We start from the raw sequence: 22,487 nt of genomic DNA, 5'->3' as shown, positions 1-22,487 counted from the left end.
TCAAAATTAAAGTGCTCTGTATGTTGTTTTATTTCTGAGTATGTATATGGCGATGACGTAAATAAAGGCACTTAATTTCTTCCTCTGTACAAGAAAAACTTGTCCACCAGTCAAAATGTACCAAGTGTTTCTAAAGTATTAATAATTAAATAAAATCAATAGCACAACATAGTAAATCACATTTGTTCTGTGAATGGATCTATTGAAATTAATGGAGATATATAATAAAAATGGATGAACCTGTCCTAAAATGTAACATTTCACTGGAAAAAAGCTTAAAAGCCACTTACCTTGTAATTTTGCTTCAATTCCAGTTTTATCCAATCCAGATGAAAAACCTTCATGCAAAGACAGATGGCTTTTTAATCTAATACAACGATATACCTCCTCCTCAATATCATTACCCATCAAAACTGTTTTGCTGGTTTTTGGGAACCAAATATCCCAAAGTGAAAACTTTGTAAATATTTTATTATACTGGGAACAAGTCAAAAGCTTTACATAGTGTAAATATCTAAGCATCAATAAGGGGCTGTTAGAACAGATGTGCAAAGGTAAAAGCTGCAGATACTCCCCGATGTAAAACATCAGAGTCCTAAACGTTGCAGAAACGTAATTCCACACGTAGAGCTTTCCTACAGGAAGCCACCTAAATTCTAACACCCATTCAAGTCCCTGATGTACTACATTCCAGTCCCATCCAGATCCCATTGTTAAGTCCTTAAAAAAAACCCAACAAAACTGTCTCCAGCAAGTGCCCAATGACTTCATGATCAGGTGTAGAGCAAGTGGACAGGAACAAAGACATGGTCAGGGCTGGGGACCGAGAGGCTGTTTTGGTCAAGACAAAGTGAAGACACCAGCTTAAGATTACTGAACCTTTGTTTTAGAAAAAAAACTATGAAATGTTAGACAATTTTTTTTTTTTTAGCAGCAGATTACATATTCAGTGCTGGAAAGTACATTATGGCTTGATACTGCATTAATAGTTCAGATCAAAAGAAATAGATGATTATGAAGCTGTAAATGTCTTATTCAGTTTTTCAACGTTATACCATGCTGAAACTCCTGTTGCTTATATTAAAGCAACGGAAACTATTGTTCCTAAAATGTTACAGGCCATATTACACATGCCGTTTTCAACCCCTTATGAAATAATAGCCCATAAGAAACCAAAAGAAACAAATAATATGGCTCTAACGGATCCTAGTGTCATAATTTAGATCAGTTAAGAAAAAAACCACAAACCATAATGAGTTGGATTTTTTAAGGCTCTAATGTACAAGAATGTTGATCGTATCCATTCCAAAGCTACAGTGACATCTGTGACAGTATGTAGCACTATTTCTGCATTTAAGTGCTCGACAAGATGCCTGTGCAAGCTAGCAAAAAAAGAAAAAAAAAAAAAAAAGTAAGTACATTTACCAATTATTAATAGAAAGAGTGCTAAAATTATTTTTTTGGGAACAAACCAAACCCCTCCCCTGAAACCACACAGTTTTCTGGTTTAGTTTTTTTTTTGGGTGGTGGTGGTGTAGTGTTTGCATTTTTTTTTTTTTTACTGTCAACTGTTCACTTTAATCAGTGAAATCAATACAATACAGTAAAGAATATATAAATAATCAATGATGTAATTTGTTTGTTATGGCTGCAGCAGGAATCTAGAACTATTTTTTTTTTTTGTTAAGTTTTAAGATGTTCCGAAGATGTTTTTAGCTGATAAGACAGAGGCTGTTAACTTCTGAAGAGTTTGATTTGATTTTCCTTAAATTTTTCTTAGGTTTCTTCTAAAGAGACCAAAAAACCCCACCTGAAAAAAAACATTCTGTAGAAAGTGCTACCATCTATATAGTCTCATAAAGAACACTTAGTTACCTGCTCTCTATTATATCAGCACCATTTAACATCTGTATATATTTCTCCCTTGTACTCCAACGAGTCATAATAACTGCTGTAGCTGTAGTGTCAAACTAGAAAATAAAACCACAAACAAAACCTGCTCTCTCTAGCTCTTTGCAAAAAAAGGAATATGCATTACGTATCTGTGGAAAGACTAAAACTGTTCTCTTAAAATCCTTGTTGAAATAGCTGTTGAATGCCAAGGCCTCTCTAACTTAAAGGTAAGTTCTAACTCATTCGGGTAGCGAGCAGGACTCAGGATCGCCGGCAGGCAGGTCAAGCACACCAGCCTCCATGTGCCAATGTACATATAACAGACACACATCAAGAAACACCACAAATGTGAACCTTTATTGACCTCCTTACAAGGTCCACAGTTACAGAAAGGATTCCTAACCACAACCACGGAAAATAATTTACTGACACAAATCCTCATCAGTAATCCCCAAACATTAGAAAGTCTTGAATGAACAGTCAAGCCTTTTGTAACAATTTCTTATAATCTTCATGATCTGCTCTCAAGCCACCTCACTCAGATTATTTTGTTTTGTAATAGAAAAAACAATCTGTTAGACTGATTTGTTGGGGTTTGTATGAGTTTCCTGACTTTTGCATTTTTTAGATCCGATTCATGTATGTAATACTGAAAGACAGATCTTGGTAAATATTTCAGGTCTTGACTCAAAGTTAAATTGGCTTAGGATTCCAAGTCATAACTTTAAAAAATCTTACTGAATTACAATCTCTAGTAAAAACAAAAAAATCGAAGAAAAAAAAAAAAAAGAAAAAATAAATCAGTTAAAGTTAGGAATATAGGCATTTCCATACTAGTTTAGATCTTAGGTCCAGTTAAATACTGTTATGTGCACCACACACTGCAGTGGCTAATACAGGCAGCCTCTGGAGACAAATGTGGGGTAAGCTATCTCCCGTGTTACGCTTTATCTGTATTTCTAAAAACTAAAAGACTTAAAAGCATAGGATTTAGCATAAATGATTTGGAGACTTTCAAGCGGTATAATAAAAATAACCATTCTTAAAATTCTGCCGTCCCTCCGTTTTATAACCAAATCAATGTCTAAGCATTCTTAGCTTCAGCAACCTCTTGTGGAAGCAAAATGAATTCTAGCTTTTTGAAGGCAGTGTTTCTGACTGTCCCCCCTCTACCCCACTTAGATATTTTCTTGTTCTGGTATTGAGAGAATGAGAGCACATCGCTCTCTATACTATTCAATATTCCAGAATTTTTATCATGCAATTTATAAGTTGTTTGCTAGCTTTCCACTTTTTCTCTAACCCCCATTCATTATGCAACCCAAATGTAATCGTGACATCTTTTTCCACAGCAAGGTGAAGCAGTACTTTTTAGTGGACAAAACAAAAGCAAACAGGATTCTTTCTCAATTAAGAAGTTACCCAGGAGTAACTGAACTATTAATACCAACCCAGTAAAGTTGTCGGCATTGTAGTTTCTTTGCCAAGAATAGTTTCTACTGATCTGCCTATAGATAGCATCAATATAATATAGCATTAACTTACTTGAGGCCTTCCTGCTCTCCCAATCATTTGCAGAATATCAGTCTCGCTGTACTCTTGGAACACTCCTCCAGCATAGTGCATTGTGGATTTTATAACCACCAGGTGTGCAGGTAGATTGACTCCCATAGCTAAGGTGCTAGTAGTAACTACATCAGATTAAAATGTATTGATTGCAGGATGAACATCATCGAAATGTCTGGCAGACATTAAACAAGCAGCAAACAAGTGGCTAATTCTGATTCCTAAGAGCTCTTATTTGCTAGTGAAGTCAGTGGGCATTCTGCATCACAAAGACTTAGTGGTAGATTACAGACATGCATTTGCATAACAATTTCTGTGTATCCGATCGTCGACATTCATTCATTATCTAGTATTTTCCAACAAATTACATTCTAGATATTTTTATTTAAACATTTGGAGATAATCCAGAATCCAATCCATCTTCAATATAACATACACACAAACTGAAGAAACATTATGCATATTTCTTTAAGGATAGATATTTGAATACAGCCATGACTTCATCTTACTTTGTAGTGACCAATATATTTTAAGATAATTTTTTTTAAGTCATCAGTCATTAGCATTATTTATAACCATGGTACCAAAGAGAATCACCACCAATACTATCACAATACTTTAGCAATACACACTCCAACATGGAAAACACCAGTCAAGTTTGTGTCAAATTATGCAACACTCATGTTTTATAATTCCCTTTCCCTAACAAATATATGGGGTGGCAGGAATTGAACATGAAAAGCCAGCTATATAGGCCAACTGACATAACTATTTCACTGGGAAAACAAAGTATTAATGAATTTTCCAATTCTTTTCTGAAATGAAAGGAGAACTAAAATTAGTAATTGTAGGTACACTGGGAAAGAAGAATCCAATCTAATCTAAAGGCATAACCATACTATCTTGTGAGAATGTTATAGTTTTTCACATTGTGATGGTATGCAAACTGGGAAATTTGTTAAAGCAAAATGACTTAATGAGAAGTTCAAAGAAAGGTACCTTATCAGTGCAATCAGATCTTCAGTCCATGTGTGTGTGTATATATATATACATACACACTGTAAGTACATGAACACTTTCAAGACCAAAGAATTTTTCCCCTTTGCAATATCTGTGAAAGGTGTGTTAAAACTCTGCCCCATCATGCTCACAGACATATAAAGTGGAATATGCTTCATACTTTTTCAGCTTCCCTTCAGTTGTAGAAATGCAATTCTAGTATCCCAGATGATTTTGAAATACTCATACAAACTATAATTTTCAAAGGACTTAAGTACCAATAAGCAACTTTGTGTTCTTTCAGTTAGTCCATATGCATGTTCACATCGTGCTCAGCGGTGGCACAGGCTCTCAAAGTTATTTTTAAAAAGAGCAATTGTAGAACCACGGCCTCCTAAGATTTCAGAAATAGCACCACAGCTGGCAAAGCCATACACACTGCATCAGGCAGCCAAAGGACAGTAGAGTGCAGGGACAGAGAGACTTTTTAATATGAAGGACATTGCAGCTCTAGCAAGGTTGCCAGATCACAGTAAGGGTATCTACCTTAAATTTTCATAGCAAGTCATGACCATTGTACAGGAGGGAAAAAAATTCATTAATCTTTCAGTGTTGTATATGATCCACACAGACAATTCTGCATAGGGCCTGAATCTTTTGAGACCATCATGTCTCAAACAGCTACCTTCTCATTTCAGGTAACAGCAGATGGAATATTTCTTAGTAACCTCCCCATCACTCAAAACACCTTGCACGGGAGCTTGAAAATAGTATCCTGTCCATCTAAGAAGCAGAAATGTAAAAGATTACCTTCAGGGAAGCCACTGCTGCAAAGGACACAAAGAAAATACCCTGTGAACTCTGTGGAAAGACACACTAGCAGAGAGCTCCACCTCAACAGAATGGCTCAGTGGTATGCAAAGGAAATGGACATGGCCGGGCCCATACAGACCTGTGAGGGAGGATGACCTCTGTGTATGCTGAAAAGAAGTTCTATGGTCTTTAGTAACAGTGTGTATGTATACTCATAGGGTAAAAGTGCATGTGAAACACAAACACATCTTTATCTGGATTTCACAAAGTAATTCCAAAGGTTAAACAAAGTATAGAATTGTAAAATATTACCACTTCCAAAATGCAATCTTCTCAGGCTACATTAACAACATTTTGACTTTCAAAGTTAAATTTACTTACAAAGGACTGGTATGTCTCCTACAGTAAAAGCTCCTTCAATTATTTTTCTGTCAGCTATCTCCATACCCGCATGATGATAAGCCACACCATACATTAATAGATCTGATAATGAAATAATTACATCCGTTACTTGACTAAGTTTACTCAAGCAAGCATTCAATCACAGAGCAGAGTAGTAGTAGGCTATATTTACCTCTCAGTTTGGAATCTTTCAATGAATTTGCAGACCTCTGTAATCTATGCAACACACAAAAAAATATGAATACTTCAAAATCAAAACCCAGATTCACTAATGTAAGTAGAATATACAGAGATGCCAGTGTGTTTTTAAAATGCTTCACATGAAAAGTAGATACCCAATTATCCCACTAAAGACTGTAAAATGTATTCCTTGACGTACATTTTTTACATACTTTCCCATAGTCATACTGTATTTGTGCTTTTTGAGGATGTTCTTAGTTTTCAGCTACATGCTAGACTAGCAAAAGGATGTAGTCTTAAAATAACTTTTAAAATATACATTCTTTGGATATTTCCAACCAGAACCTTTCCCATCTTTGCAAAGGGAACAAACTGACTCTCTGGGGCAGCTGCTGCAGCCTTTTCAGCCCAGTCATCTTTCCAAGTCACGACCTACAATCTAGATGCGCTGTTCACATAAGGCAAAGAAGACCATGTTTGAGGTCCAAAATCAGGCAGTAGTTATCTATGGCTACCATGACCAGGAAACCCTTGAGTAAAATAGTAATTAACATGGGTCAGGGGCTGTATTTATTAAAGGTATCTGATAATGCCAAGACTTCTTATGGCTTAAAATACTAGTAAGACCACATGCAATTCAACCATTCATATGCTTAATATTTGTGCTACCAGGCCTCATAGGTCCATAGGAATTAACATTTGTATGTTTAGAAAGCAGCTTCTAGGAAACACCTTAATGTTTGTGAAAAGTATTCTAAAAAACTGAGAAGCAAACAAAGCTTCCCAAGAAGAGTGCCAGTTTACCAAAAAGTATGTCAGCTGTGATGATGATTTAGTTGCAGACGCTCCTCTGCTAGAAATTGTATTAGCTCAACAGCTTTCTTCACAGATGTCACAGGTTTACTAAAACACACAAACACTTATTAACAACTCAAATATAAAAATACCTTTGTTTCTGTTCTACACTCAGAAGAAATTTAGCATCTTTTGCAAGAACGGAAGCGGCCTGCTGTACTCCTTTTCTTGTGGCACAAAACTACAAATAAGAAAATCTTTTTTTAATCAACACTTTTAAGAAAGAAACAATTTCAAAGGTGATAAAAAAAGCTGTTGTACCACAAGTGCTGGTTTTTGTTCCGAGTATGCTTGTATAATACTAGCTATCTTGTAGTTAAGAGTTAAGTCAAATTTGAATTCTGTCTGATTCTCACTGCAAGGAAAACCAAGAACAATTTTGCGTAGCTTCACTGGTCGTTGATCCTCATCTATTTTCAGACATACAGCAGGCATCTTACTATCTGAAAGCCATTCTGCAATCTTTAAAAAAGAAGAAATAGAATTGAAATGATAAATTTCTGCTTTTAATCATGCTCTGCTCTAACTGCATCACACAACAATTAACTTAGCTTTTGTCACATATAAACTATTAAAACATTTGACATTGCCTTTATCATTAAAATCATAGGTGAAGTTCTGTTTTCTACAGGACCAATATAATTTGGACTGAACTTTCAAGTCTGTTGTGATTTGTACTTAAAGACAAAAACAACAAATAGAAATCCAAAACTGAAGCATATCCAGACTTGGCTGATAGATCCATATGGTTGTAGGTCATTTGTTACATTAACATCAAACTCACAGCTGTCTTCAGCTGACAGCTTCAAAATGACAACATTGTTATCAATCTGAATTTATAACGCCAGGTAAATTTTATAAAATACAACTACATTAATGAAAATACAGTTAAAATGTAACTCTTACATCTTCAGCATTTGGGATTGTTGCAGAAACAGCTACAAATCTCAGGGGAGGAACAATGTCATGATCCTCTAAAAGACGTGAAAGAGAAGACTGAACGGTCTTCATCCGACTGACTACAACTTCTAATGTTGCACCACGGCTTTCATCCTTTATAACATGCACCTATTAGGAATTTTAAAAGATTTGCAAAACATTTCTCCAGTTAGAATCTATACATGTGTTAAATAAGTGTTATATTTTCTAAGTAAGTTTCCTTTTCTCTTCAAGAATAAAACCAGTGTATATAAATAATGTTGTATCTTCTTACCTCATCGATGAGAAACAGTCGTACAAGCTGGACTATAGAGTTGTCTCTCCACCTTCTAGTCATGCTATCCCATTTTTCCTGGGAAAAAAACCCAACCAAACAAAACAACAGAAGTTGAAAGATGTTTTAAAGGCCAACATATGCCAGAAGTAGAATACAGGCGGACACAGCTAAACTTTAATAAAATTTGAAATAAAATCAATTCAATTAATTCAAGCTAATGTCATATATGTTTCATCTGACACATTATTATATTACTAATTGTTGTTGATATGAACTAACTATATGAACTAGCAGTGTGCAGGCAAGCACAAAGATTATAAAATTCATACTTATTACAAAAAAAAAGAGCAGTCCTAGTAGCATACAATTAGTAAACTACTACTGTCTGCTCATTCTAGGTTTTTTGTAATAACTGGGATTGAAACCTACTGGTGTAGTGATAATAATGTGAGCATGATGTATTTCAAATAAATCATCCATCACTGTATCTCCTGTCAGTTCCTTGCAGCTGAGTCCTATAGGTCCAAATTTTTCTTTCCAATCATCAAAACGCTGACTGCATAGAGCTTTTATTGGAGCCACTAAATATAACACAAAATAGTCAGAGTTATATCAGGAAAACCAAATCTTCAACTGTATTGCTAAAGATGCTAAATGCATACATTTTTAAGATGTCATCTTCAATTTAATTTCCCTAATTTTCAGCTTTGCTCCCAGAACCATAAAATTTGTAACTGCTATTATTGTCTTACTACCCTATTCCATGTGCACAGATCAATGTTGAGTTTTCGGCCCCAGTTCTTCCCTACCAGGAATTAGAAACAGAACCCTTTAATTAAGGTTATTTATGCTTTCTCTCAATCCTGATTTTTTTCCTCAATCCCACATGGAAACAATCATTCAGCTATCAAAATTTTTCTCACAGATGGAAGAAATCACAGGAAATACATCTTTTCTAATGAAAGACCTTATAAATACCAACTTTTTTTCCTGTTCAGAATGATTTGAGCACTCTGCACTCAGAAAGAAAAGAGGTTATGAATGAGAAACCATCCACGAGCAAGAGACAGAATACCAGAAGACATCAAAAACTATCTAAACCAAATGTACAGTTAAGTGTAGTCAGGGTCCTACCGAACAGCTAACAGAGCAGGTAGCAGCTAACACATCAGGTAGCAGTTCTGATGCTGACCCACATGAACAGACTCCTAAACCAGTCTATTTCTCCATAATTCCTTTTTTTTTTTTTCCTGAGGATACACACTATACTTTTGCAGACAGAGGTTGATTTCTAGGAATCAGAAGTAATTCTCTACAAGGACTGATACTAGCAACACATGTAAGTCTATATCAGATGGATAATCTATATGGAAAATGCAGTGATTTAAGTGAAAGAAGTGATCTACACATGATCCAAAACAGCAAATAGATCTTGCAGTGATTATATTCTAGGCGTTAGAGCCACTGGAGTATGAACCATTTCTGCCTATCAGCTGACAAGTGATCCCTAAGATGAAGATATTTAAAGAACCAGTTTCTGCTTCAGAAAGAGGTGTAAAGTCTCATAAATGTATCAGTGGCCTATAAAGGAGCAGAAATCACTAGAGTTCATTAAGCTACAAGCAATTAACTCACAAAATTGCAAAAGTCATAATCTTTTGCTATGCAAGAATCCAAGAAGCTAGTGATTGCTCCCAGAACTTCAGTCACCAACCCTTACCACGTGTTAAAGCTACTGGAAAACAACTCTAATTTACACAACTACTGCAAGTTAATTAACATACATTGGGCCACTGATGAACCAGGTGCCAGAGCACGCTCTGGCAGTACAAAATCTGATTAACACTTCTGTTCCAACATTTGGAAAACTGGTGTGTCTCCTTCTCCATCACTGTCAAACCTGGAAAGGTCAGCAGATCTAATTCCACCAGCAGGTAACTGCTTCTTTACTGAAAGTTCCAACCAGACAATTTGTATCAACTCTACCAAGGCAATCAAAAAAATTACAGTACATGAAATTCTCCACCTCAATCCGCTGACAGGGAAACTATAATATGCATCTGTTTATAAAAGATCTATTTGTACATGAAATTCTCCACCTCAATCCGCTGACAGATGATAATACACATCTGTTTATAAAAGATCTATTAACAATACACAGCAAACTCTAAATCAACTCTATTGTAAGAATTTGAACACACTGGAATGAAAAAAAAATTAGGCTGAAACTTTTGTAAATATGAAGATTAACCTTTAATATACAGATATATTACTGTATGAATTAATTAAAATGGGACAAACCCACCAATTTAATCTGATTTACATGATATGAACTCAATTCTCCAGGAAGGAAGGAAAAAAAGTGTAACTGTTGTGACTATCTTCAAGTATTTTCATTAGGTCCTATACAGATCAATTAAACTCATGAAGACTACAGCTCGGTTGCCTCCGAACTAGTCGACAGAAAGCAACAGTTAGCATGAAACCTTGCCAGGTAAAGGAAAATTTGATCCTCATCTCAGAGCAACAGACAGGCATACAAAAGGCACGGCATGATTTCTGGCTCTGACACTAAGAATTTGGTTTAGGTTCCTTTGCTTCCTTCTTCCCTTTTCGTGTACATCTTGCCTTCTTAGAGGACAGCCTTTTTGCGAGATTTTTTAATTTTATTTGCATAGGCAATGCTGAACACTGCTATTACACAGTGCTGTTAAATACTAATAAGAGTTACAACAGTATCACAAATAAGCAAGCCCTAAAAGAAACACCTTTTTAAAGAATGAGGTAGGTCGCAATTCCTTAATACATTTAATTTCAATATTATTAAAGCACTCACTCCAGATCTCCACGTTTACAGAATGACATTTTCTACTGCTGCCACCAAAATGTTTAAAGCTGCACAATACTTACTGTAAACAACTTTAATATTTAACCAAGGCAGTGGGACTTCCATGAGTAATCTGGTAATAGCTAGCTCGAACATTACAGTTTTTCCAGAGCCAGTCGGAGCACAAATCACAAAATTCCTATCTGTATACAGAAGCTAGGAAAGAATTGCAAAGCAGTGAATATAACACAGCTATCCATTGTACCTATTCTATACATTCCAAAAGCATTGTCTAGGGGAAAACAACAAGGAAATTATTATTACATTGACATATGTAGTCCTCTAAAAAATTTTGTATTGGATGTGAACTTTAAGCTACAGCAAAAGAAAGAACATCTTCTGCTACACATCTGCCACAGAAATGTAAATGAGCTACTGTTCATCTAAGGTTATTATGTAATGGTGTCTCCCATGCTGTGACAAACAAAAAACCCAGTAAGTAGCCTTAGATGACACTAATACAGAAACACTGCCCATGTCCAACTGCAACCAAACATAGGCTCATCACAAAGAGGTATTTTCTGCTCAAATCCAAAGTGCACTTTGTTTTCCTTTTGTAATTCAATCTGCATTCAAAATTCCAAGATTGTTGAATATGTATAATTTTAAAAGAATGTTAAGTTTTCAATAATGATGAAAGTAGGTTTTGTAGGACTATGCTTGCTTCCCTCCTTCCCCCACATTCCATCCTCCATCTCAGAAGCCAGGTATGCCTACGTCAGGTTCCCTCATTTTCCTCTGACCTGGTTGACTCTACCCTCTTTCCTCCTCCACAGAGTCATTTGCCCGCCCTCCCTCCACGCAGCATGCTCTGTGCAGCTTCATTTCCTTCCTTCCCTCCCCACGCAGCATGCTCTGTGCATCTTCATTTCCTTCCTTCCCTCCCAATGCCTCACGCATCCTACTATCCTCATTCTTTTTTCCTTTCCTTCTAGCTGTTAATGCTCTAACACTATTCTACAACTGTTAGGAGCTCACAAGGATGAATGGGAATCACCTACTACATGATTTATGAATCACTGCAGCAATGACTGGCACTGACAGTACTGCTGAACAGCTGCAGGAGTTACCTGCGTCCTTCACCTACCATTTCCAAATGATTTCACAAAAAATCAATGGAAGTTCAAATGCTGTTTGAATACAAAATTTTCCCTGATTTTTGTTAAATAATCCTTTGTAACATTCACTGTGAATCAGCCAGAGAAATTCTACCAACTTGAATGGTTACAACTTACTTCTTGAAACCAGAGAGTTGCTACAAAGTTGAATCTTGCAAGCTTAACCCATAAAAAAATAAACATACAAGACCATTAGCTTTTTAATATTCTGATTTCTCTTAATTTTTAACAATATGTCATGTCTTAGACATGAGTGATAAGCAAACCTTGTCCTTCCTGGTACCTCACAAACAAGGAGTACTAATACATGTGCCATTTAAAAAAAAAATTCTTTTTTTTTTTAAAAACTATTGCCCTGAGAACTCGATTTTTGCAACTTCCATGAAAGTGAACCTTGCATACAGCTGCTGTTTTCCATTATTCTAGGAACAGAGTGACACAAGATTATTTTACAGGCCAATATGATGTGTAACTCTCATCAGAAAATAAACACAAATTGGGAAGTAAGGATACCTCAAATCTATGCATAAAACTAAAAATGTAAGGAAAAAGAGCAAAAATACAGCTGCCCATATAATTTAAATACAAGATTATTCTGCTCATATAAGCACCATTCTTACAATCTTCTCTTTATAAAACATTACTTAGTGGATAAGAAATTCAAACAAAAACATCTGCAACATCAAAAGTCACTTACACGCTTAGAAATGTTTATGAATGACACTGGGATTTCCCCTAGAGTTGAATAAAAATTTCAAATGCCCTGTTGAAGACTCTGATGGAACCTGTATCTCCTCTCTGCAATACCCATAATACAATCTTTCTCAAATTGGTTGCTTTCAAAATAAGTTTCAGGCTTTAAAGAAAGAGCATAGCTGATAAAAGCAGCATGCACAAACATCACTTCTCCAAAATGACAACCTTCTGTAAATTTCTACTTTTCTTAATCTTCCTGTGAAAATAACTTAAAAAAATATTACTAATCTGTATGCATAAATACACATACAGCTCACATCTTCACACAAATGTATTTAAAACTAAGAAAAACATTTCTGGTCTCTTCTCTCAGCTAAGCACAACCCTGCTCAACTATTCAAGGAAGAGTTTCTAGATATACTACGGTTTTCTAACCCCTCTTAAGTTCTGAATATCAAAGTATCATTTAAATGTATCTATAAAGTACTACTTGCAGCTGCAGCTAACATTTCATACTTACATCATCCAAAGCTTTTGACTGTGCATAGTTAAAATATGGGAACTCCTTAAAAATACTTCTAAATTGGGTCGCTTGACAGCATTAAGGAATTGAAGACTATTGAGTGCAAATTATGACACTTATTTTAGATCTGTAAAATGCATCTCTTGCAATTTAAATGCAAACTTAAAACATATGCAACAATCACTGATACAGGCTTGTAAAAAAATATCCAAAAGTAACTTATTAAATGATTTAGTAGCTTTATTTAGATTCTTGGTGTGCCATATATTCCACTTGACCAAAAAAACCACTACCTATTTGAGAGGTCTCAGGATTATACCACTTAATCAAGAACCTCCTCCCTGGCATAGGCTTCATGGAATGGCATACAATTACGGAATGTGAAACTGCAAGGGACAAAAGCTTTATTCTACACTGCAAACCAGATACAAGAGCAAGCAGAGCTGCTGTTAGCAAATCTAAAGTGTCAATGGCCACATTATGTTTTTAATATAACACAAATCAATTAGTGTATCGTACATCCAGTCATAACGGTATCAAAGAAATTCACCTACGATCTCTTAGTGCCAACAGTGGTCTCAAACGTTATTTTCAATCGTGAATATTGTGTATTCTTCAGACAACAACATTCTTATCCGAAATATGAGTAAGAGGAAACAGAGCATTGTAACATTACAAGTCCAAATGAGTGAGTTAATCCTTGTCTGGACTTGCACTGAAGCCACACAAGCAGACTCACTGTAACCACCCCATCAGGCTGAGGATGCACACACCGTCAGACATAACACCACCAGTAACAAGAACAATGAACTGTGGAGGCCTCAGATCGATATTATATTAAAAGGCTAAATAAAAAGGAAAAGAAAAAGGAGTAAAACCAAAAAAAGAAAAAAAAAGTAGTTAAGTATAAACATTTTAAATGAGTAAAGATAAGCAAGTAATATTAGACTAAAGAAAATAAGGTTTTTTAAAAAAAGACTTCTCTAAAATTACCTCTCTAAGTAAGTGATCTATTTTCAAAATGCAGAACACTGACTGTCTGTAATTGGCAACATCAGAACAACTGAGACCTTACTCATTTTGGAAATGATGACACTTCTTAAAAGTTATTCACATGAATTTAAGTCACCTAAATTTAGACATTTCCTCTTCCTGATATTTAGCCTGCCATTTGACAGGTTACTGGAAACAAAACCTTGAAGGGACAGTGTAAAAAAGCAAAAAAAAAAGTTTGACAGATATAGATGGATGGTTAATTATGTTATGGGTTCAAGGCAGGGGCAAGAAGGACAATTATTGTAAAATCTGCTTAAAGAATGGAAATATACTGTATGCACAATACAACATAAAAACAGACCTATAAGGAATATATTATTTTCTCCTGAGAAAATGGGACAAAAAGTAAGATTCTGTTTTCCTAGTAAGCCTAAATACTAATTTACTTTTCCTTTATTTAAAGTGGTTATGTATATGTGTCTCTGCATGTAAAATCTAGCCTGAAATATGTATTACGCAAATTAAAATTTTTACATTTTAAAAATAAACAGGTTTGAGGATAAAATTTGGATGTTTGAAATAAGAATAAATTTGCTTAGCAATGAATGATCTAGAAGTTGTCCTATTTTCATTCTAGCTTTGTAAGTCCAAAGGGTAAACACCTATTCATCATTTGATTCCCAGCATTATGTTACAAATCAAAACTATTATAGTGCAATACATGAGTTCTTATGGCTACATATTAAACTACAATTTTGTAAATGTAAAAGCATTGTAATAAAATCAGTAAATCAGATACAGCAAATACAAGGATACGTATTTCTGTTACAGCCCTCAAAATTTCCAGTTTTCTTCCTGTAGGTCCTAAAGAAATAAAAGTAGCAAATTTATAAAACCAGGTTTGTTTCCAACCCCAACAAATACCTTCCTGACCCCAAGCTATGTGTTCTGTGAGGAGCTGCAAGGCTATAGCAAGGCCCAGGTGATACAGAAGGAGCTGACAGGGTAGGACAGGGAGGTCACAAGCTCATCATTTGAAAGGACCATCTTGATGGCCCTTTGCTGAACTTGCTCCAGTTTAAGGATGCCTGCACCAGAGGCTCAAAACTTGATGCAGTACCTAGACGTGGTCTCAAAAGTGCCAAGAAGAAGGGGATAATCACTTCCCTCAACTTCCTGGCTTTGTTCTGTTAACAAAGCCCAGGATGCTGTCGGCCTTTGTTACTTCTGAGGCACGCTGCTCACTCACGTTCAGCGAGCTGTTCACCAGATCCCAGGTGCTTTTCTGCAGAGCCGGCTCCAGCCAGTCCATCCAGGGAACCCCAGGGGTTCTTCTCTTTTTTTTTTTCAGGACTTTACATTTGTCCCTACTGAATTTCATGAGATCCCTGGCAGGCCCCTCCTCCAGAACAGACCCCTGCACCGGGTTCTCCTCCAGGACAAACCCTCCACTGGTGGCAGGCAGGTGGGCAGAGCATGACCCATTAACCACCACCCTCTCAGCCTGACCTTCCAACCATTTTTTTTTTTATTTTTACCCATGCAGTTGTCCATCCATTCCTAGTGTCCTAACTTGGATACAAGAACGTTGTGGAAGACAGTGTTTCTCAACCATTCTATGAAAAACCTTGCTGAAGTCAAAGAAAATGACGTCTGCTGCTCTCCCCTCATCTACAAGTCTAGTCAGCATTGTTCTGAAGGCAATCAGACACGAATCATGTTTTCCATTCCTAAGCAGCCTCCAAATCCCCTCTTAAGCCACAGCTCTGCCCTATAGTTTTCTGCTAGAACTGTCTATTCTGCATTTCTGTAGCAGCCAGGTACACAAGGTACATTCCAGAGATGCAAGGAGTCCCTGTCCCCAAAAGCTTAAAATCTAGAAATAAACCACATGTATTTATAAACTATTAAAAAATAAAAATAATTTCTAAAACAAGCATTTTAAAATTCCATCAAAATTCTCACCACTTTCCTCCATTTTCCAGGTTTTTCCTATTTAAAACCTATTTCTACAAAGATACAAGTATGAGCTGCATCACAAAGAAACATTCCATTTTCAACATCTTCTTTCAAATGAAAATGAGACTATTACCACATGAAGGGATGAGGCTGTTCTTTTTCAAACTGTTTAGGGGACTGATTTGAAGTGACATTTTCAAAAAGGTTTACATGACTTGGCACTTTTGAAAACGTGACTCTTCTTCACAAACTGCTTACCCAGCTCATATTAAATGACAGTGCAATTAAGTTCCATAGAATTGCAGTATCTTCTATCAAGTTTAGCCAATTATCTCACCTTGAGCTGGTAAGAAAATGTTTTTCACTCTAGCTCAGATCACAGATATCCATTATTATTACATACCAAAGACGTACAGTGGACTGTTTTTCTTGAAATAGAGTAGTAATAATTACCTGCCATATCCAGAATCTCTGAAGCATTAGAAAATGATTTCATTTTAATTCCATTTTTAGACACAATGTCCCCATCATTTACCCACTGCAGAGTAAAATTTGAATCTTTAGTTACTGAAGCATGATGATTATTTCTCCATAAACTGTCTTTTCTCACTTCTTTCATATTTTCACTTGTATTTAAGTAAGTATCAATTTCTTTCACATCCATAGAACTATCTTTACATTCTGTATTTTTGTACGTATAACCAGAAACTTTAAATAAGCTGCAAAAGATCCAAGATTTTCGTTAGGTTGTTGCAATGTTACACAGTTTGTCTAATATTTGAAAAATATGTGTGTTTATATTAGATACAATCATAAGAAAAGTTTTTATCTAATTTTACTTGATCTGACACCCCTCTACCTGAAGACAACTCTCTTCAAGACACATTTTAACTTTACTTTCATTCCAGAAAGAACCTGAAAGAATAAACTGCCTGTCCCGATGGGCTCTGAATCCCAATAGCAGATTAACTGTCAATCTCTGCATAATTAAAAACAATAGAGATATGCAGGTTCTGAGGAATGAGAAGAGCTGGGCACAGAAAAGGAATTTATCTGTAAAACCTCTCCTCCCAGGCAGCACTGAAATCATGCTGAGAACTGCTCGAGGTATTCCTGTCTGGCTGACCTCTGCTCGGAAAAGCAAGTGATCTTAGCCTCCTTGCTCGTTACCTTATTGATAAAGAACTCAAAACAGTATTCTGAAGCCTTTGTTATCTAACAATTTCTTTAATTTTAAAGCAACAAACCTCATCCTTAATTTTCTCAAAAAAGAGGTTGAGCTCAGGACACATTTATTTACAGTACTAAAATATTACCAAGAGGAAACAGATTTTTTTTCCTTATACTGAAAGGAATTAAGTGTCTGGAGCCCTGTTGAAGTACCTCCAATCAAAGGATTCAAAACTCTGCGTTTAACAAATGTATCTAAAATAATAATATGAGCCTGACAGTTGATAAATTATCAGAACTGACTGGACACATACCTTTTTCTTAATGTTGAATGGACACTCTCATCATCACTGTTTCCTGAAAAATTACTTAGTATTTTATTTTGTGAAAAATTTGCACCAGGTTGCTGAGAACTCCCTGTTCCTGTTTTAGATTTATCTTGGTAAGAAGAGAGAAACAATGAAACGGTTTTCAGACTTTTATGATGAAAACTACTTTTTTCTCTTTCTCCTGCACTTAATTGGAGCACTTCTTTTTCAGAGTATGTGCCAATAGGAACAGGTGCTGGTGATTTGTCATCTACTTCCTCAGCGTTACTCCTACATTGTTGTATAAACTTCTGGTGCTTTCTCCCTCCTACAAAATCAATAAATTATTATTCCTGTTAATATTCATATTCCCACTTATAGTCATTTTACTAAGTATCTTCCACACAGAATAAGTCAAATTCACATATATTGTATGAACTGATATTTCTATCTTATGCAAGAACTTTAGTGTATATTTTATGACTCATGCTGATGAATGCAATGCATCTGTTGTCAGTTAAAAAGTTACAAAAATAGGGTCACTTTCTATGCTTCCTATACAAAGTAATGGAGCAACGCTATTCCTCAGAACTACAAAGCTGTTTGTAAGATTGAACCTCTTCACCCTGTCCCAGAATAAAGACGGTGTTTTAAAAAATGACACAATGACCAAGCTTGAAGTTCCTACTACAAACAGCTGTGAGATAAACCCTGCAATCTCAACAGTCAAAATTCATAATGATGTCGGCGACAGCCTGGTTTCACAGTCATCGTGGTTAACTACCACATTTTGCAGGGTTAGCTCTCAGTAGGATCGGTATCCTGATCTGGCTGACCATACAAGCATTGCTGTCAGCATAAGAAAGGCGAGAGCAGAAACAAGCAATTGAATGCAACAAGATTACAGAACAGCTCAATTCCGCAACCTGTTAATCTCAGCGTTACCCCTTTACAAACTTAAAATTCCAGTGGCCTGTTTGTGACATGACCCCAACAGTTCTAATTCTACAAACACCAAAATTGTGTTTCAGAATATTCAAATGAGTAGTTTTTAATGGAATTGCTCTTGCATAACATAGGAAAAAAACCCTTCTGCCTTAAAAATATAATTCCTAAATAGAGAGTATCATAAATCAGCACAGCAAGTAAGAAATGCAGAAATCGAGTTGACAGAGATAAAGCAACTGAATTCTTTAAAATAAATTTCCTTAAGGTGATCCTGAATGTTTAGATGGAGGGAATACTCCACTTAGCAGCAACCAATTGCCAGATTCAGATTTGGCCTCCTGAATAGGAATTTGAAAAAAGCCCCACCAGGGAAGAAGAAAGTTAGGTTCATATAAACATTCTGTCCTTGGGTGGGAAACAGGTCATCAGATCCATGGGTTGCACTATGCCCTTACAGCTGCTTCCCACTTTGTTATGATGCTTCATGGAACAATGTGGAGTAGCTGAAATTTTGATCATATTTCTTACTTTGCCCACTTCAGCACAGTAAACTTGTAGCCTGTATATGCCCAAAGAGGACTGCTAATACTCCAAACATACGTAAGGCCATCACTCTATCATCAACTAAAACACATTCTTTGTCTATATTTGCATACTTAGAATATTTCATATTTCACAGCATTAAAAGAGAGAGGAAGAATTACCTGTCAAGCTAATTATTTGTTAAGCCATTAAAAATGAATGTCAAACATTATGGTTGAGTGGGACTTGGCAGTGTTAGGTTTACAGTTGGGCTCAATGATCTTAAAGGTCTTTTCCAACCTCAATGATTCTACAATTCTATTCTGTGATATTTTACCCATATGAGTGTTGTCCGTGTTTTTTTCCAGTTCCCTCTGTAACTCCTCTGCAGCTGGAATTTCATCAATAGCTGGAGCAGGTGCAATACACCAAATCTTAGGCTCTTCATTTTCTAGATACCTATTTTAACACAAAAATGTAGGGTAAAAGCATTCTTTAAGCACCTTCCACAACATCTAGCTCAAAATCACCAATCGTAAATAAGCTGGTGTTTCTCCTGCTAAAACATATTCTTAAATTCGCATGATTTTTAATCACAGAAAATTTAAGAGGCAAAACTTCTGCTAACCCATATTTCTCATGGCCCTAAGATATACCTGCATCACTCAAACTTCAGTGTGCTTGGAAAAACATTTCAAAGTATGGGTTATGAACCTCGAAATTTCTAGTCCCATATTTCTATCAGTAGAGAGAAAAGGGAGTTACAAAAAAATTCTGCTGTAAAATGATTCAGAGTGTGGAAAAATTTGGAAAACAATTATATATATTTAACAAGAAAAGATTTACCTTTGTCTTGTATCTGGTCTTTCATAAAATAAATTATCCAATGAAAAGACCATGTCTGCAGAGTTAAACATTTTTAGATCAAATGTGAAGTCTCTTAATCTGCAAAAGGCAGCACAAGGAACTGTGAAACTGAAATTACTAGAATTGAACCTGTATAAGCAATAGAAAACTTATTAGCTATAAATACCAATGCTTAATTTCTACATTTTTTTCTTCTAGAGCTCTTGCCTGCATCCTTAATTCTTCTTCAAAAAGAGAATCTCCTTCCTGATAATATATGGTTCTTATTACTATGACCAAAAAATCCTGTAGCACAGCACCTTAAACAACCTTTACATTACCATGACGTCAGAAAAGAAAAAGTGGGTAAGAGTGAAGATCCAGATAACGTTTATGTTAAATTATTTAATCTCTAAGACTAACGCTCAGATTCTTTTATACAACCATCAATTTTTACAAAAGAAAATGATTCTATTATCTAAAAAAACACCACAATTATTTTCATTTACAAGCAAATCAGATTTTTTTTTTTTTTTTTAACCTGCAACTGCTTACATGCATGATTAGAGTATGGGCCCAAGTCCTTAATGTTGTTAACAGTTTTGTTCTGAAACATCAGGAACAGAGATTATTTCTAAATTACTTATCATATACACCAGTTTAAAAAATGTTCTGGTTAATTTAAATGTTTTTCATTTAGTACCAATTCTAGGCAACAAACCAATGTTTTCTTTATGTATTTGTGTTGAGAAGTTTCACAGCTGTTAATTTCACTTAAGAACAACTTTAAAAAGCAAAGATATCACTAGAAGAATACCACAAAAAGGATTTTATGAGTCAAAAATCTTAAATTCACTGAAACAAATAGTAAAATACCAAATCAACTCCAACAGAGTTTATAAAACTCAATAAAGGCCAAATCTGGTGGTAAAACAACAAAGCAAAGCTATCTTCTTTACCTACAGATATAAACCAAAGGCAACACTTCTTTTGTACTCCAGCATCTCGTTAGTAACCTATGAAAAAAATCTTTCAGAGTGCTTTGCAAACAGGATTCAGGTTTACTTAATTACTGTATACTGTCAGCTGTGAATCAAAAATTTGAAGAATATTTTTCTTCCACAGAAGCTGTAGAACTTCAAATATTGCAGAGAAATGTTTCAAATTTAAAACAGAAAACATTTCACAACAACGGCAGAATATAGAGCATGTAATCAAAACTGTCTGTGAACACAGTGAAGAAGATCGGGTTTAGAACTTCAAACAAGAAATCTGTCAATGCCCCTTCTACACTCCTTTTCAGACTAAGTCTGCAACACCACTTCTACCAATTTCTGCCACTCCCCCCCCACCAGGTTTTGCCACTTTTTCCTTCACACTAATAAATCTAGAATTTAGTGAGCACACTAATAAATCTAACAAAGCTGGTTAATTTTGCCACCATGCTTCAGCATGCTTTTAATGTCAGTAATCTAAAGCAGGAGTTCTCAGGCTTGGGTATCAGTATGACAGCAGAAAGCATCTGTCAGGAGTACCATCAAGTTGTTGCTATTCAAGTAGTAATTATCTGCATTAAGTGCTCATCCAACTGAATAACCACCACTCCACCAGCTCCAGGGAGCTGCAAACACTGCACAGCGGTATGAAATGGTTTTCATACCTCAGGTGGGGATCGTCAATCTATGATTATGCAACTGCCATTTAAATAATCTGGATTTATGATTCCCATCCTTGAGCAGTCTTTGTTATATGCAATATTTAATCTCCCAGGCCCTATCCTCCATACGTCATTTATTCTTTGACCGGCTCCATTAATTGCAATCACTTGATAACATAAATAAAAATGACAGGAGTTCTCATGGTCATTCTAAGAGAATGGAAAGCCCCGGCACAACACTCCTTTATGCAGTTCTGCATTCATCTGCCTGCTCGCTGGCTGCCAGCTGGGACATCCCCCCCAAAATCCCCAGCCAAGAAACAGTGAAAATGTCTCTCAGACTTTTAACAGAAGAAAACAGAAAAAGGGGGCCAAAACATGTCTCCAAGATGGACAGGAATCAAAGGGTCTTTTCCATACTCTCAGTGCTGCTTGATAGTACGGGGAAAATGCACATTCAAGATGGCAGAATGAGGGAGACGAGTAGGCGTTCGCAAGAGCAGCAGAGTCCAATGATTCACACTTACAAAGATATGTTTGACAACTCCTGTAAGCAAAGGCCTCCCATGTATCTGCTTGAAGAAACAGTTTACTACAGACTTACGACAAACACTGCAGTTTTGAAGCCCTTTGCTTTTCACTTTTCGCTCCTAAAGCCAAATCCTTCCCTCAGACCTCTGCGTTTCACCTCAGTGCTCTCTCCAGGGGCCCCAAAGTGAAGGTGGCACCCTTCAGGCGTGCCGACCCACACAACTGCCCCTGCTCGCCCCCAGCTGTGGGCCGGGCGCCCTGAGCGGGCAGAGGGCACTCCCCTCACAGCCTCCTTCCCCGTTCCTGCAAGCCCCTAACGCCCTCCCTCGCAGCCAGGCTTCCTCTCCCGCCCTCCTCCCTCGACTGAGGAAGGAGAACCGGACAGAGTCGCTCCCACCTCAC

At 36.3% G+C, this 22,487-nt stretch overlaps 1 protein-coding gene across 1 annotated transcript; it reads right to left on the bottom strand.

The window, feature by feature from the left end:
- Positions 1–290: 290 nt before the first annotated feature.
- Positions 291–19,968, bottom strand: HFM1 (helicase for meiosis 1; the record flags this gene model as incomplete). The annotated part of the gene is made up of 18 exons (XM_009640634.1): positions 19,898–19,968; positions 19,389–19,510; positions 17,588–17,909; positions 16,557–16,822; positions 14,961–15,008; positions 13,146–13,216; positions 10,835–10,967; positions 8,354–8,505; positions 7,922–7,999; positions 7,615–7,776; positions 6,970–7,170; positions 6,801–6,889; positions 5,846–5,889; positions 5,653–5,754; positions 3,439–3,584; positions 1,876–1,970; positions 1,249–1,382; positions 291–338 (listed from the first exon to the last, which is right to left on the bottom strand). Coding segments are annotated over exons 1-18 (2,284 nt in total), but the record flags the coding sequence as incomplete, so codon positions are not given.
- Positions 19,969–22,487: the final 2,519 nt, after the last annotated feature.

This window comes from Egretta garzetta, unplaced genomic scaffold, assembly GCF_000687185.1.
Source record: "Egretta garzetta isolate BGI_Z169 unplaced genomic scaffold, ASM68718v1 scaffold706, whole genome shotgun sequence".
NCBI lineage: Eukaryota > Metazoa > Chordata > Aves > Pelecaniformes > Ardeidae > Egretta > Egretta garzetta.
Note: the sequence above shows the minus strand (reverse complement) of the source record. Positions and strands in the feature narration are given on the sequence as shown.